We start from the raw sequence: 16,768 nt of genomic DNA, 5'->3' as shown, positions 1-16,768 counted from the left end.
AGACTCAGAACGAAGGTACAGAACTCCCTAATAGTTTGAATTTAAATCTTTGAGCCAGTCCCAGGCCACATTTAGTAGGGGAAAATGTAGATAGGTTTAGAATCTCTGGGTTCAGATCTCAGCTCTGTTTCTTACTAGCTACATTATCTGAGATTCTCTCAGCTTCAGATTCTTCATCTGTAAGATGAGGATGATTATATCTATCTCACAGAGCCATATAGAGTGCCTGGTACCCAGTAGCTGCTCAGTGAAGAGTATCACAAATGATGGTGATGATATTGGCTAATGATGAGAATAATGACGGTGGTATAGTGGTGATGGTAGAGATGGTTCTTCCTGAGGAGTGTCCAGAATCCACCCTCTCCCACTGGATATCAGCAAGACCCAGGATCAGGAAGGATGGGCTCCAGCTTGACAATTCTTTGGTGCAACAAGCTCTGGGCTCTCTGTAAAGTGAAGCTGTGCCCCATATTCTGCGTTTTGATTCAGAAGGTAAACAAATGGGTTCCAGAAGCAGGTGCTAAGGGTATGCTCCCAGGAAACAGACACTCCCCCAACTCAAGAACTCTAGGGAATGAACAGGCATGTGGAGATAGGCTCTCCTGGAAATGGGAAGCCCTGATTACCCCATACCTGTGTGCTCCCCACACCGGTACTCCTTATCCCTGACCCTGCTCTAATTTTTCCATAGAACTTATCATCATCTAGCAGACATCATAGTTAACTTACTTTCTATATTTAGTGTTTACTTTTATCTGTCCCCACCTCCCTCCCCCACTAGAAGATAAGCTTCAGGAGGGCAGGAATCTTTGGTTCACTGCTATATTCTAGATGCCTAAAATAGTGCCTGGCACACAGTAGATGCTCAATAAATATCTGCCGAATGAACAAAAGCTAAATGGGAGGAATCCATTGCTGCCATTTTTCCCTGGGACGGGCCCAGCTTCCTGGCTTGTTACCTGGGTTCTCCTCAAACGAACAGAGAAACGTGGGGGTGTGGCCCTGAGCGCCCAGCCAGTAGGCTTTCAGACTGGGCCCAGGCAGGGACGTGGCTGGGAGGGGGCAGCGCTCAGCCCGGGGCTCAGTCCCTGACATGGGCATGGCCTTCAGGGGGCCTGAACCCTGGGTCCCTGCATCCCTGCTGAGCCAGAGGCTGAAGGCCGAGGAAAAGACTTTGGACCTGGAGTTTGAGGTCTTGAGCGTGGAGTTTAATAAGGAGGGCAGATATGCCCTGCGGCTGTCAGCTGAGAGGCCCCAGCAGGCCGGCTCTGGGGCTGGGGTGCAGTTGCAGGTGAATGATGGGGACCCCCTCCCTGCCTGCTCTGCTGTCACTGATGTCGTTGAGCAGAAAGACATGCAGATGACATGATCCTATACATAGAGAACCCTAAAGATGCTACCAGAAAACTACTAGAGCTAATCAATGAATTTGGTAAAGTGGCAGGATACAAAATTAATGCACAGAAATCTCTGGCATTCCTATATACTAATGATGAAAAATCTGAAAGTGAAATCAAGAAAACACTCCCATTTACCATTGCAACAAAAAGAATAAAATATCTAGGAATAAACCTACCTAAGGAGACAAAAGATCTGTATGCAGAAAATTATAAGACACTGATGAAAGAAATTAAAGATGATACAAATAGATGGAGAGATATACCATGGTCTTGGATTGGAAGAATCAACATTGTGAAAATGACTCTACTACCGAAAGCAATCTATAGATTCAATGCAATCCCTATCAAACTACCACTGGCATTTTTCACAGAACTAGAACAAAAAATTTTGCAATTTGTATGGAAACACAAAAGACCCCGAATAGCCAAAGCAATCTTGAGAACGAAAGAAGGAACTGGAGGAATCAGGCTCCCAGACTTCAGACTATACTACAAAGCTACAGTTATCAAGACGGTATGGTACTGGCACAAAAACAGAAAGATAGATCAATGGAACAGGATAGAAAGCCCAGAGATAAACCCACGCACATATGGTCACCTTATCTTTGACAAAGGAGGCAGAAATGTACAGTGGAGAAAGGACAGCCTATTCAATAAGTGGTGCTGGGAAAACTGGACAGCTACATGTAAAAGTATGAAATTAGATCACTCCCTAACACCATACACAAAAATAAGCTCAAAATGGATTAAAGACCTAAATGTAAGACCAGAAACTATCAAACTCTTAGAGGAAAACATAGGCAGAACACTCTATGACATAAATCACAGCAAGGTCCTTTTTGACCCACCTCCTAGAGAAATGGAAATAAAAACAAGAGTAAACAAATGGGACCTAATGAAACTTAAAAGCTTTTGCGCAGCAAAGGAAACCATAAAGAAGACCAAAAGACAACCCTCAGAATGGGAGAAAATATTTGCAAATGAAGCAACTGACAAAGGATTGATCTCCAAAATTTATAAGCAGCTCATGCAGCTTAATAACAAAAAAACAAGCAACCCAATCCAAAAATGGGCAGAAGACCTACATAGACATTTCTCCAAAGAAGATATACAGAGTGCCAACAAACACATGAAAGAATGCTCAACATCACTAATCATGAGAGAAATGCAAATCAAAACTACAATGAGATATCATCTCACACCAGTCAGAATGGCCATCATCAAGAAATCTAGAAACAATAAATGCTGGAGAGGGTGTGGAGAAAAGGGAACACTCTTACACTGTTGGTGGGAATGTAAATTGATACAGCCACTGTGGGGAACAGTATGGAGGTTCCTTAAAAAGCTACAAATAGAACTACCATATGACCCAGCAATCCCACTACTGGGCATATACCCTGAGAAAACCATAATTCAAAAAGAGTCATGTACCAAAATGTTCATTGCAGCTCTATTTACAATAGCCCAGAGATGGAAACAACCTAAGTGTCCATCATCGGATGAATGGATAAAGAAGATGTGGCACATATATACAATGGAATATTACTCAGCCATAAAAAGAGACGAAATTGAGCTATTTGTAATGAGGTGGATAGACCTAGAGTCTGTCATACAGAGTGAAGTAAGTCAGAAAGAGAGAGACAAATACTGTATGCTAACACATATATATGGAATCTAAGAAAAAAAATGTCATGAAAAACCTAGGGGTGAAACAGGAATAAAGACACAGACTTACTAGAGAATGGACTTGAGGCTATGGGGAGGGGGAAGGGTAAACGGTGACAAAGCGATAAAGAGGCATGGACATATATACACTACCAAACGTAAGGTAGATAGCTAGTGGGAAGCAGCCGCATAGCACAGGGAGATCAGCTCGGTGCTTTGGGACCGCCTGGAGGGGTGGGATAGGGAGGGTGGGAGGGAGGGAGACGCAAGCAGGAAGAGATATGGGAACATATGTATATATATAACTGATTCATTTTGTTGTGAAGCTGAAACTAACATACCATTGTAAAGCAGTTATACTCCAATAAAGATGTTAAAAAAAAAAAAAAAAGAAAGAAAGACCCTGGCCGGAGCCTCACCCTCACCAGGAACAAGTTTGTCTTTACTTTGCTTAAAGGTATGAAGTAAGGGTGGAGGCTGGGGAGAGACAGGGACCCTGCAAATCCTGCCTGGCCCCTGTCAGGGACTCCAGGGAGCCTCAGGGGAACTGGGAGGGGCGGGGGCAGAGCTCCAGATTGAATCCCAAAGCTCTGCCTGTGTCACTTGGGCCAAATTGACCCTCTGTGAGCCCCTGCCTCCTTCAGTATGACACGGGGATGCTGACGCTGGTCACCCAGGGTCGGGTGAGGAAGAAATGAAAGGACAGCTGAGGAATGGCTTTGTGAATTTGTAAGAGCTGAGCACACAGCAGGTTTGGGGCCAGTCCCACCGGCCATCACACTGAGTAGCCTTAGAGCCACTGGACTGTGGGTAGGCAGGGTAGACAGAGAGATGGAGACCTGGGCCCAGCCATCAGGTAGAGAGGCAGGAATTCCAAAGAGAGAATAGTTAAGTGACCTGGAAAGAGCAGAAGATCCACACCTAGACTGTGAAGACATCCAAATGGGCTTCCTGGAGGAGGAGGCACATGCAGGAGTAGGGAACCTAAGTTCCAGGCCTTCATGTGGTCAGAGATCAGAGTCAGGTTGAACTCCTCCCTTTGGGTGGCAGGACCCAGGACCATCTCACAGGCTAAGAGCCCTCCACTCCCTACATTAGTAAAGGGAGGGGGCCATGGATGGGGCCTGAGAGGGGGTCATCCACAGGGAAACCAAGCCTGGCTTCAACTCAAAGGTCGGGCAGCCCGGGTTTCCCAAGGGCCTTGCCTGTCCTCCTCATCCCCTGGGGGAGGCAGAGAGAGACCCCAGAGACCACCTCTGAGACCCCTGTTCCCTACCCAGCTTTCTGCAAGAATGATGGACAGCACGACGCACAGCTGCGCCTGAAGGCTGAGCAGGGCCTCCGGAAGGGCGGCCCAGAGGGTGGGCAAGGCCACTTTTCCCATCTACCCGCGCCTGGACCAACCCTGAATGAACCTCTCGGCCCGGGGAGCACGAGGACCCGCACCACTACTGCGGCAACCTGTCTCTGCTCCGGGCCAGTGCAGACCCCACGGCCTGCCACTGCGGGGGCCTGGCCTACAGGGTGGCCTTCCACATGCACCGGGCCCCTCAGCCTCCTGCCACAAACTGGCCCCCCAGCGCCAGCTAGCCAGAACCAACGTCACCGCACCCAGAGCCCCAGCTGCCTGCGCTGCAGGTGGGTGTTCCCTGGGTCCCCATCAGGTTCTAGCATCACTGCTCCCCCAGTTAGAAGACCTGTGTCTTTGATAAGCCTGGCTGTCCCCACAATCTTTCACTGAGCAGAGCAGCAGGACTTGCCAAGCTTGCCTCATTCAGTTCTTAAGAACAAGCAGTCTGAGGGTGCAGCAGGGAGTCCCAGTTTGAAGGAGGAGACAGAAAATGGAGCAAAGGCCACACAGATCAAGGACATCACTGGGTGGGGTTTCTCTGCCCAGTGGGTGAGTGTCCCCTGAGACCCTTCCGTCCTCAAACTCACTCTCGCACGTTCTCACCAGGTTTTGAGGGAGGCCTGGAGTGACCAGGAGACAGAAGTCTCTCTGTGCCCACACTCAAGCCCATCTAGCTCCCACCACGGCCAGGAGGGACTCAGCCCTGAACCAGGACCCTGGCAGCCTCAGGCCCAGGTGACAGGGTCTAGTCCTTGTCCGAGCTGAGGAAGGTTCCCCAACGCGATAGTGTTCCGCAACCAGTGTGTCTGGTGGGCCTCACAGTCAGTATAGATAGACATTAGTAGAGCAAGCAGCCCATTTCACAGGTAGAGAAACTGAGGATCATCCCCAAGGATGCTTGATTCCATTTAACGCCAACAACATTTCCTGGGGACCTTAGTGCACAACAGTGCACGGAATCCAAAGCTAGGTCAAACCCCAGGTTCAAGATGCCACCTGGCTTGAAAACAGTCTGGCGTACTGTGGGCATCATATGGTCCCACAAGTTACGTGCTGGAAGGAGAGCTCTGGTGAGGAAGTGTGTGGGTCTGATTTTGGAGCCTAGGAAAGGTGTTTCAGAAGAGATATCATTTGAGGGGACTCTTTCATTCATTCATTCCCTCATTCATCCATCAAACATTTGTTAAGTGCTGACTCTAACAGATCCTATGCTAGGCGGGTAAGATTTAGGAATGGCAGTTCTGGACTTTGAGGAGCACATTCCAAGGAGGAGGGACCAGAATGAGCTGGCTGAAAACGAAAGGGTTTGGCTAGCAGCAGAATGAGCTGAGCCTGAAACCAAAAGTTTACAGGCAAAGGTGTCTGGCTCTCCTGCAGCACCTCTACCCCACAGCGCATTGGTCTAGGCTATAGTGGAGCCCACTGTGGTGGGCTGAGTTGGGCTGGAAGACGGCTGACGGATGGGAGAAAGTGGAAGGAATCAGGAACAGTGACAAAAGAGCTAGGTGGATGTTCAATTCAGGAGGCAATGGGGGACCACCAGAGGGGTTTGTGCATGAGAAAGACAATCTGACCCGTGGTTTAGACAGAGTAATCTGGCAGCATGTGCCAGGAGAACTGGAAGGATGGACCAGAGACCAGGCACCGACTTCTCTTGCCCAGGTCTCAGTCTGTTCCATGGACTACTTTGGCCCCTGTTTATTCATTCATTAGTCAGTCGATCAACAAATACTTTTGACCACCTACTGTATGCCCAGCTCTGTGCTGGGTGCTGAGGAGACAGCGGTGAGCTTGTGAGTGAGATAGATGATACCTGGGTTCCGACATGTTCTACAGTTTGTTACAGGACTAGATATGCAAGGAGCTCAGAGCTCAGGGAGAAGCAGTCCCCTGCTGTCTATGTCCCAGCATGTCCTGGCCACCTGAGCCAGGGGACACGTGGACAGTTCTTTGCAGGCCGCAGCTCTGAATGCCTCTGAGGGAGGGTGGGACTGCTGCAGGGAAGGGGGACTGAGATGGCTGAGCCATCCGAGGCAGCTCTAATTTCTGTTATTTAATGCTGTCATTTCCCTGCCGTTCTCCCTCTTAAAGTGTCAGATGTCTGCTTCTACCAAGACAAGAAAATGGCTTTCAAGGGAGAGGACAATCGCTTCCCTCCTGGGGGTGGGGTCAGCCATCACAGCCCTGACAACAGGGCCAGGAAGCCAGGGGGGAACAGACAACGGAGAGGGGTCCTTCAGAGGATAGAGGGGCTGTTTCTTTCAGCTCAGGCAAACTCATCCAGCAGTTCAGCCTGAGGAAGGAGGGGGGCACCTTTCTGGTGTCTTTGGAGGCTCAAAGACACAGCTGGTAGGACAGCACCATGACCAGGGTCTCAGCGCGGGGTGGGGCCGCAGGCTGTCCTCCGGGCCTGTGGCCAGCTCCCTGGGGAAGTGGATGTGGCCTAGAACCACAGGGATCCTTAAAACCATCCTCCCTCCCCTCCTTGCAGATAGGGAAAATGAAGCCCAGGATGGAAGGACTTAACCCAGCTCTCTTTGATTCTCAACTGAAGAGGAGGAGAAAGCAATCTTGGGGCGGGTGAGGCTGGTGAGGGGAAAAGGCGGTGAGCAGGACAGATGGAGAGGAGGGAACCGCGTTCTTGAGTGTAGCTCAACTTCAGCAATATTCAGTTCAAGGCCAGGATGGATTTTAGGCTATAGATGCCAATGGATAGACTCAAGGCCACCTCGTACAGGAAGCCTTCCCTGCATTGATTTTGTCCCTTCCAAACTAGTCTCGGTCCTGTCTGGTCAGGCATTTCAACCATTGAATCTATTCAATTTCAAACTTTATTGTAAGCTGACAAGATGCTCTCCAACTTGTGTGTCAGTTTTTTAAGCCAGAACTGATGATGGTTATGGGTTGAGAGATGGGGTAAGTGTGGAGCCGGGGGCAGAGGGCAGGGGGATTACTAATGCAGTGATCAAGAGTGAGTAGGGAACAGGAGGCAGGGCTTGGTGTGAAGCTTCAGTGACTGACTTTGAATCACTTTGCTTCTCAGCCATGGCTCACAGGCTTCACAGCCATGGTCATAGCATTCCAGAAATCTTGGAGACTCTGCTGGGACAATGAATTCCCCTGAGCTAACATCTTCCCTTCTTCAGTACTCACGTTTCCTGTTATGTGTGTGGGGAGATGGGGAGGTGGTGGGGTCGGGAGGGAGTGGGGGTTGCTGGTAGTGTGGGCTTATGCCCCATGAGTATTTCCGGCAGGTACTAACAGACTCCGGGGTAGAGATCACTCCCTTGGGCCCTGACCCACGAGTTGGGGGACTGGGCTGTGCAGGCAGTGGCTGGAGAGGGAAGTTCACTGTGCATGGGAGGGAACGAGCTCCAGGTTTCCTGCCAGCTGCAGTGTCCTCTAGCGGCTTCCTTTCTGGGCGGAGCTCCACCAGCCTCATCCTGTCCCTTGACCCTGCCTCCTGCGCCTCTTGGCAAGTTTGAGACCACAGGGCTGTGCCACCCCGGCACCCCCAAGGCCCTTTCTCCCCAGGGCAAGAGAGAGTTTATCTGACCAGAATGAGGGTGGCCTGTCCAGTGCCAGGCAGGGTAGGTCCCCAAGGATGAGGGAAGCAGCGGGGTGCAGGCCAAATCTGGCAGCTGAGCCCTTGGGGGTGACTCCCGCTCAACTCTTTTAAGGGCATATGAGGCCTCCTGGGGAATTATGGGGCAGGGGAGGCCACAACTGCTTTGGGCTGGGAGCCGCAGGGCCCTCAGGGGCCGCAATCCCTCCTTGTACCTCACTCACCTCTCTAAGAGATCCTGAAGGCGGAAGGACAAACTCCTGCAGGGCAGCGCCGTTTAGGAGGGAAACTATGGACTGGAAATTCCCAGTCAAGAAATTTCGGGAAACATGAACTTTAAAATTCCTTGCTGGTAGCTCTGTGAGCCATCCTGGGGGCTCCTTCATGCTAGGCCCTGGAGCTTCCTCCCACGCGGGAGGGGAGGGGGGAGGGGAAGGAGGGGGGAGGGGAAGGAGGGGGGAGGGGAAGGAGGGGGAGGGGAAGGAGGGGGGAGGGGAAGGAGGGGGCGAGGTGGGCTCCCTCCCCTGCATTTACCTCTTGCAAACAATCGCACTTTTGTTTCAAGGAAATGATTCTGTTCCCGAGGAGCCTTTTAAATGATGCTTTCAAGGGTCTTTTTTTTTTTTTTAATTCTTTCCATTTAAAACATTTTTTTTTGCCCTGGAGGGGGAAAAAAGAGAAGAAAAAGCTCATAAAGCAATCCCCAAATGCTGAGCGCCTGGCTCTAATCCTGTGGCTTCTGATTGTGGCTTTGGCACCAACAGGCTGGGGGGGTTCATAAAAAGGAGTGGAGGGGAACGAGCAGTCAGTGGCTCTCCTGGCGTCCCTGCTGCCTGCGGTCCCCGAAACTCTGTCTCTGCGTCTGTGTCCCTTTGTTCCTTCCTTCCTCCCCTCCCCCACCCCCCTCTCTGATTCTCTCCATCCTTTTCGGGTCCCAGTTCTGGCTAGATCTCCAGACCAGCACACTTGCATCCCCAGGTGTCTTTCTGCCTTCGGGCCAGAGCACTCCAGGCCCTCACTCTCTTCCCCTTCCTGCTCCGCTTTTCAATTCATTCCGCCTTTTATTGCGCACTATTGTATATACTATTTCTGTTGCCCTGGAGATGGGAACAGTTCTAGTGGGGAAAGGCGCACACACTGTTGGATTTCATTAACATTCCTGCCCGGTTCATCTGGGGTGGGGGTGGGGAGCTGGCCTGGCGGGGGAGCTGGGTACTTCTTTGCTCACGCCCCTACACCTCAGTGCCAGACCTTCAGGGTCAGTGTCAGGCTTCCCTCCTGTATCCAGTCTCATGGTGGAGGGGGATGCCCACAGCCATTTCACAGGTGGGGAAACAGAGGCTTGGACTGCTACTAACAAGGTGGGAAAGGTGGGAACAGGTTAGATCAGGACTGCTAACCCCCTCCCAAGCTAATGCTCCAGTCCCTCAGTATTGGGGCCCCAATGTCACCCTTCCCCCTCCCTTCCTGTGCTCCATCACATACGGAGGATGTGAGCAGGTCAGCTCCTCCTTGCAAATGAGGCAGTTTTACGGGCTTTAGAAAAACACTCCAATTGTTCCCTCAATTACCCCGAGTGGATTGAATATATTAATCTCTCTCTTAACTCGAGTGAGAGACTCGGCTGCTGCCCCTCCCCCAGCCACCAGCACCCCTCCACGGGCACGTGCTGGGGAGTGACTCCCAGCCCCTGCTCCCCTGGCCTGGGCCCCAGATCAGGTCAGCCTGGGTCCAGGCAGCATACTTCTGCTGTGCCTAATACACACACACACACACACACACAGAGACACACACACACACACACACACACACACACACACACACACACACGGCTGCTTTACATTCCTCCATCAATTCTCATTGATTTTGCTCCTTTGCTGCTATTTGGAAGAGCCTTTTCCTTGTGTAAACTCAATCAAGGGGCGAGGGTGGTGGGAGAGGACTGCTGGCAGCTCCCCCTTCTGCTCCTGTGACAACTGCCTCCAGCTTAAACACACTCTGCCCCAGGCGGCTGAGCTCCGTTAAAAGCTACCTGAGGTTTCCCTTTGTAGCTCAATTTTCTTTTATTTCTGGGGAACAAAGGCACTGTCAAGACGTTCCCAGAGCGCGCTGTCACCCATGCAGGGAGGGGTGTGGACCCATCACCAGTCGCCGAGGAGAGCTGAGGCTGGCAGGAGAGGCGGGGTTGGCCAGGGCTGGCCCCAGGTTGGGGGGGAGGGGCGGTGAGGGCCGTGGCCAGACCCTCCTCGGGAAGAGAAAGACCCTTGGCTATTTGTACCACAATGACCCTGCAAGCTGCCTGCTGTCCCTTCTTGCTCCTGGGTGGCCCCGAAAGACTTTCTGCCCACAGGGGCCTCTGAAGGGCCTCAAAAGTCCCTGGACATAGTGGATATGACCTGAAAATATGTAAGTTGGGGGGGTCCCATATTTATGTCCTTGCCCGAGCCAGTCTCTTCACCCTGCCTGCCTGATTTCCAAGTCTCTATATATGCCTTTGGAGTCGGTGCCTAGAGCTCAGACGGGTGGGTTATAGGAGAGTTTGGGGTTCAGCCAACTTGCAGTGAGAGGCAGGTACAGTGGGGTCGGGTGGATCTGGGTTCAGGTCAGTCTCTAACATTTATTTAGTAGCTGTGTGACCTTGTGCAGGTCATATAACTTCCCTCAGCCTCCATTTTCACATCTGTAAAATGGGGGAGAGCAATGCCCTCTGTTGCTGGGAAAATTAAATGAGCTGGTATATGGTTAGCCATGCCCTGCAGGCAGGGTTTAATAGATGCTCTTCTAGTAATGAGTTGGGATGTCTGTACTAGGCAAAGCAGATGCGTCTGGGCCTCAGTTTCTGCATTAGAAAAGGGGGTAGCTCCTGCTTGCCTAGCTGGCCTCCCATGGGAAGGGTGTTGGGAACTTGTGAAGCCCACTGTCTCTGGGACCTGGGTACCAGTTTTCAGGGTTGAGAAGGCTGGATCAGCCTGAGCGCTGGTCTGGGAAGAAACTCCATTAGCAGATTGTTGTATCTGAGCACACCAGATGGCCCCGCTGCCCCTCCCCCATCACTGCCTTCCCCCACCCCAGCCAGGGGCTGCCGCTGACTCACACCTCCTGGAGGCCCTGTGTATGTGTGTATGTGTGTGAATGTGTGATATGTGTGTGGTGAAGGGGAAATGGAGAGGAAGGGGAAATGGAGAGGAAGGGGGTACCTGGCTCTGATGTCCTCCCAGCCAGCCCAGGCCCAGCAGCTGAAGGGCTCCGGGGTTGGAGGGGGGGGGCGGGGGGGATACTATGGTAGCCTTCTCATCTCCAGAAATTACCTTCGTGTGAAAGGAGGGAGGAGTGGCAGGAGGGTCCAGTTGTCATGCCTTTTAGGGTCATCTTTCTCTCTTCTCCCTCGCTCACACCCTTGGAAAGTAGATGTTCCCCCAACAGACACTTGGGAACACAGCCACTCTCACAGACGTGCAGACACACAAGGACACACACATGTTGGATATACACAAACCCACCACATCCTGGACATGCAGAGACCCACTGCCCACATCACAATGATAGATTCATACCGACTCATTGACGGACATACATGGAGCACACCCCCTCCCACACACAGACCCATACCTCCACGGGACCCTCCTGGCTTTATCTCTGTACAAGCCCTCCAAGTGCAGCCTCTAGCAGAGGAGAAAGAAGCTTTGGGGATATGGCATGTATGATGTATGAGGTTAAATTAAAACCCCGTATGAAACCAGTCTTTAATAACTGGTCTCTAGGACTTCCCTCGTGGTGCAGTGGTTAAGAATCTGCCTGCCAATGCAGGGGACACGGGTTCAATCCCTGGGCCGGGAAGATCCCACATGCCGCGGAGCAACTAAGTTCATGCACCACAACTACTAAGCCTGCGCTCTAGAGCCTGCGAGCCACAACTACTGAAGCCCATGTACCTAGAGGCCATGCTCTGCAACAAGAGAAGCCACCGCAATGAGAAGCCCGTGCACCTCAACGAATGGTAGCCCCTGCTCACCGCAACTAGAGGAAGCCCATGCACAGCAACGAAGACCCAACGCAGCTAAAAATAAATAAATATTTTTTAAGAAAAAAATAAATACCTGGTCTCTAATATTAAACAGCGGATGGGGGAGGGCAGAAGGGAAAGAAAGTTGACTGCCCAGTTGGCCTGCCATGGCCCTGGTGAGGGGTTGGCCCGTCAGGAGTCAGCCGAGACACCCCAGCCTGGGTCCCCGGCTGGTTCTGCAGAGTCCCTGGGCTCAGGCGCAGCTGAGGCCAGCAGGATGGATGGCGGATGAGTCAGGGATATCCTTTCTCTACCTGGATCTGACAGCCTGCCCTTGGGTCCAATGGTCCAACCTCCTTTGGCCCACAGTGATCATCTGTCCATCCAACCATTCATCCATCCACTCCCCAGAAGTAAACAAGGTAGCTGATCTCCCAGCCCTTGGGGAGCCACCAGGCTAGGTGGGGAGAGGAAATAGGAGGAGTTGGAAGACCATGACTTAAAAAGCTCACTGTGAGGGCTGCTGGAGCTTGGGGAGGAAGCGATGGGCATGAGCTGGGTGGTCATCAAGGACTCAGTCTGCCGTAGGAAAGCCAGTTCTGACTGGGAATCAAAAGACCTTGATTTAGGACTCCATTTTGCAGTTGCATAAGAGCTGTATGACTTTGAACAAATCACTTACTTCCCTGGGCCTCAAGTTCCTCATCTGTACAGTGGGCAGAGCAGTACCCACTGACACGGAGGTTGTGAGGCTCAGGGGAGGAAGAGGGTGAAAATTTGCTTGGTTCATTAAAACCCACCTCACAAATGGGGAACATCTGATCCCTGCCTAAAAGAATGGGTGCGATTCCAGTAGGGACTGAGGAGAGTCGTTTTCAAGCGGAGAGAACAGGGTAAGCAAAGGTGTGGGTGCATGAGGTGTGTGAAGGAACAGCAAGAAGGGAGAAAGGATGGAGTGGAGAGAGCGTGTTTGTGGGATGAGGAGTTGCAGGGGATGCCGAGGGAATGGAGGGTCAGTGCCAGCTCCCAGGCTCTGAGCCCTTTGCTATACCGTTTGCCCAGGCTGCTCAGAGCCAGGCTGGCAAAGGGGGAAGCTACAAAGCCCATTAGAGCACTGCATGGGTCTTGGGAGGTGGGCAGGTTAGCCTTGATAATGTCCATTTTCTGGAGCAAGAAACTGAGCCCTTGGGAAGTAAACCATTTACTTATGGCTTCCTATTGACTCAGTAGCAAAGCCAGGCTAGAATCCAGGTCCCCACCATTTATTTTGCTTTTTCTGATACAGTAATCAGCACAGAGGAGGGAATGACTTGTAGTGTTCTTTCCCAGGGAGACTCATTCTTCAATGGGCTTTCTAGGCGACATGACAGGCTCATGGGCAAGCATTTGGGGAAACAGATTTCTTCCTGGTGGCCCCATCTCACACCAAGTCCAGCCCAGACAGATTACTCAGTGTTAAGCTGACCCTAACGGCAGTTGCTCATTGTTGTACCGGGTGGTTTGGGAGCAGGACTGGGGATGGGGTTGGGGCTGTCAGTGCCTCAGAGTCCCCAGGCAAACTCCCTGGCCTACTGGAGTTGGCTGATGACACCCAGAAAGAAGTGTTGCATAAATAGCCCCAGCACAGAATTCAGCCCTTACCCACCCTATCTGAGGAGTGAGAGCGAGTCACTGCCAAGAAGATGCTGTGGATCAACACCGAAGCTGGATTCAGGCATGAATTCAGATCCCTGCTCTGCCTCATACTTAGTGTTCCTGATCGAATCACTTCACTTCTCTGACCCTCTGTTTTCTCCTCTGTAATATGGGGATAATGATGCCTACTTTGCAGTGTGATTATGAAGATTAAATGATATGCTAACCTGACTGCATGCAGTCCAGGAGCCCTTCCTGGAGGAGAGGGGATTCCAAATAGATTCCAATTCCGGCTTCGGAGGCAAGAGTGGGACACACATTCGCACCCCTTCTATCCCTGCAGGGAGGTGTGTCGATTCTTCCACCCAAGAATTATTTGTTAAATCCCGATTCTCCTCCAGGCCTGGCCTCTCAGAGTCCTCAGGGAGAAAAGACACCACAGTGTGACCACTGCAGTCATGGGTACAGGAAGGGAAGCAGCTGGGCTTACCCTGGGCGAAAGGGTGAATGTTCTCCTTTAAATTCCTGCTCTGCCTCCTTCCAGCTATGGGACTTCTCTGTGGCCCTCTTTCTTCATCTATAAAATGGGAATAATGACAACAGTCCCCTGAACATGTAGTAAATTTAAAGAACACACTAAGTGCTCGAAAACTTAACCTATGATTATTATGCGGAGTGAATGGCAGCCTGCCAGGTAAACAAGGGCTGGGGGGCTACATTCCAGGCAGAGGGAACAGCCTAGGCAAAGGCTCAGAGGCTTGAGAGGGCATAGTTTCTTTGGGGAACTCAGGGAGGTAAAGAGTGGTGAATGCGGGGGCAGGTGAGGGGCCAGGCCTTGGGGGCACGTCCTCCTCAGAGGGAGAGAACTGAGTCTGCCGCCCCGCCCCCGAGCAGGAAGCCTCCCTTGAATCACGGTCGGGAGGTGGTGGAGGCTGGGTGGAGCTGAGGCCCTCGGGTGGGGATTGTTGCAGAGGATATTATTTTAATCTTCCTCTTAAAGCATAATTGCTTTTCGTCGGTGGGTGTTCTGGGACGCACCTCCCCACAAGATTGCTTTCCAGGCTCCTCTCCTCCAGGAGACAGGCAGGGCTGGGCCAGCTCCATGCTGCATTAATACGCTGCAAATGCGATTTCATGGTCGCAAATGAGATTAGGGCCGGAGGCTCTGCTCTCTGGTAGAGACGGTGGGCAGCCGGTGTGGACGAGGGGCAGGTGCTGAGGAGGGAATGAGAGAGAGGGAATCAAGGGATCCCAGCAGGTAAAGCCTGAGTAAGCAGTTTCCTGTAACTGGAGCTCCTCGGACCTGCTGGCTCATTCCAGCTGCAGAGTGGGCCCTGAGGCCCCATCCTGGGAGTGGGGTGCTCTGGGCTGTCCCTCCCACCCCCAAACTCCCCACAAGCACCTCATTAAGGGAGAGGGCTGTGATGACAAATGCGGGTTCTACGGCCACATGGCCTGGGTCTAAGCTTGGCTGTTCAGCTCCTGGTACTGCCTCTGTTTTCCCATCTGTAAAAGGGGGTTACAGTTGTACCTACCTCACACGCAGTTGTGAGCACCGAGTTAACAGATGTAAAATGCATAGCGTAGTGCCTGGCACATAACAGGCGCTTGTTAATCGTTAGCTCTTCTTATGAGGTTCACACCGAATATTCATGCCCGAGTAGGGGAAGAAGGCCCCTGAGGGCTTGTTCTCTGGAAGAGAGAGGGCTGTTTGGGGGGCAGGCATCACTGTCCCAGGCTGAAGTGGGGGCATCTGGGGAACTAGCGGAGAGGAGGGAAGCATCTGATGCTAACGTCATCCCTCACTCATTCAATGAGCACCCACCTGACACCAGTTCTGTACCAGGCAACAGCCTGGGCCCTGGGGACAAGGCATCACCAGGCACAGTCTCTACCCTCAGAGGAGACAGACCCTCTCCCAGAAAAGTCAATAGTGGGTCATGAGCCAGGCCAGGGGGAGGCCCAGGGGCTATGCATCTGATGCCCCTGGGTGGAAGTGGAGGCAGCGGGGGAAGGTTTCAGGGAAGATTTGCCCGAGGTTGTTCCATTTGTGTCTTGAAGAAACACGATGATTTATTCAGGCTGGTAGAGGGGGGACAGTCCAGGCAGAGCTTAGGTGAAGGCCAGGAGGCTGGAGAGACCAGAGCCCTTTCAGGGGACTGCAGACGTGTAGTGTGGCTGGAGCGTGGGTGTGAGGCAGGGATCGGCAGCAATGAGGCTCGAGGGGCTGAGGCGAGCCGAACATGAGGCTCCTGAGAGAGTCAGCATCTCTCCTGAGAGCAGTGGAGCCTACTGAAGTGTTTATCAAAGCAGAGGAGGAACTTGGTCAGACTTGTGGGTCAGAAGAGTTGGGGTGAGGGAACTGGTTGAGCCTCCTGCCCACCCCCCCCTCAGGCCTCTCTGCCCTGCGTGGACCCCTCGACCTTGGTGCCACTCGACCTTGGCAGGGTCCCTCTTCCGCCCCCTCCTGATGGAAGGGAATAGCAGGTGGCCTTCCCCGCTTACCCCTTTATTCAGTCCTTTGTTAACGAGTTATTGATTCTGCAAAAGAAAAATGCCCAAAAGCCACGTTGCTTCTTTAGCAAAGTGATTCATGGCACGATGATGGGACCTGGGCTGCCCCAAACAAGAGCTCTGGTTACCAATGCTGAGAGGACTCCTTCAATGTGGTGATCAATAAACATGCCTGCTGAGCTAAGGGACGTGGTGTCAGCCCACAAGGAGAATAGCATATCCGTGACAATCACCCCAAGTCTCCCGTTGCACAGCTGGGGCCGCAGGGGCTCCGGATTGGCACAAACTGGCGTAAACATGGGGGAAGCTCGGTTTTCTGGGCCACCTGCCACGTGCCAGGCGTCCATTCTCTCACCTGATCCTCACCGCACCCCTGCAAGGTAGATTCTCCTTGCTGCTTTGCAGGTGAGGAATTGAGGCCCCAGCTGGTCAAAGGACTTGTGCAAATGCTTGTGGCTGGGGCTGGAGGAGCCCCAGCTAAAGCCTCGCTTGGCGGATTCCAGGCCGGTGGATGGTGTTTTTTGCTGCCCAGTGTGATGGTGCTGGGCCAGGCTGGTCAGTCCTGAGGGACAGAAACGAGGCGCAGTGACAAGTTTGGGACTATCAAGTAAGCCATGACGGAGGTACATGCATTA

At 52.2% G+C, this 16,768-nt stretch overlaps 1 protein-coding gene across 1 annotated transcript in view; it reads left to right on the top strand.

The window, feature by feature from the left end:
* Positions 1-872: 872 nt before the first annotated feature.
* The window catches only part of CCDC33 (coiled-coil domain containing 33), a 119,951-nt gene continuing 104,055 nt past the window's right edge, over positions 873-16,768 (top strand). The window contains 7 exon segments of the mRNA XM_079913612.1: positions 873-1,348; positions 3,462-3,522; positions 4,346-4,389; positions 4,391-4,471; positions 4,475-4,492; positions 4,494-4,652; positions 4,656-4,703. Of these exon segments, the coding sequence (XP_079769738.1) occupies positions 1,094-1,348; positions 3,462-3,522; positions 4,346-4,389; positions 4,391-4,471; positions 4,475-4,492; positions 4,494-4,652; positions 4,656-4,703 (666 nt within the window). The 5' untranslated portion in view covers positions 873-1,093.

Source organism: Stenella coeruleoalba (assembly GCF_951394435.1).
Source record: "Stenella coeruleoalba genome assembly, chromosome: 2".
Lineage (NCBI taxonomy): Eukaryota > Metazoa > Chordata > Mammalia > Artiodactyla > Delphinidae > Stenella > Stenella coeruleoalba.
This window is presented reverse-complemented; position numbering and strand designations above follow the sequence as displayed.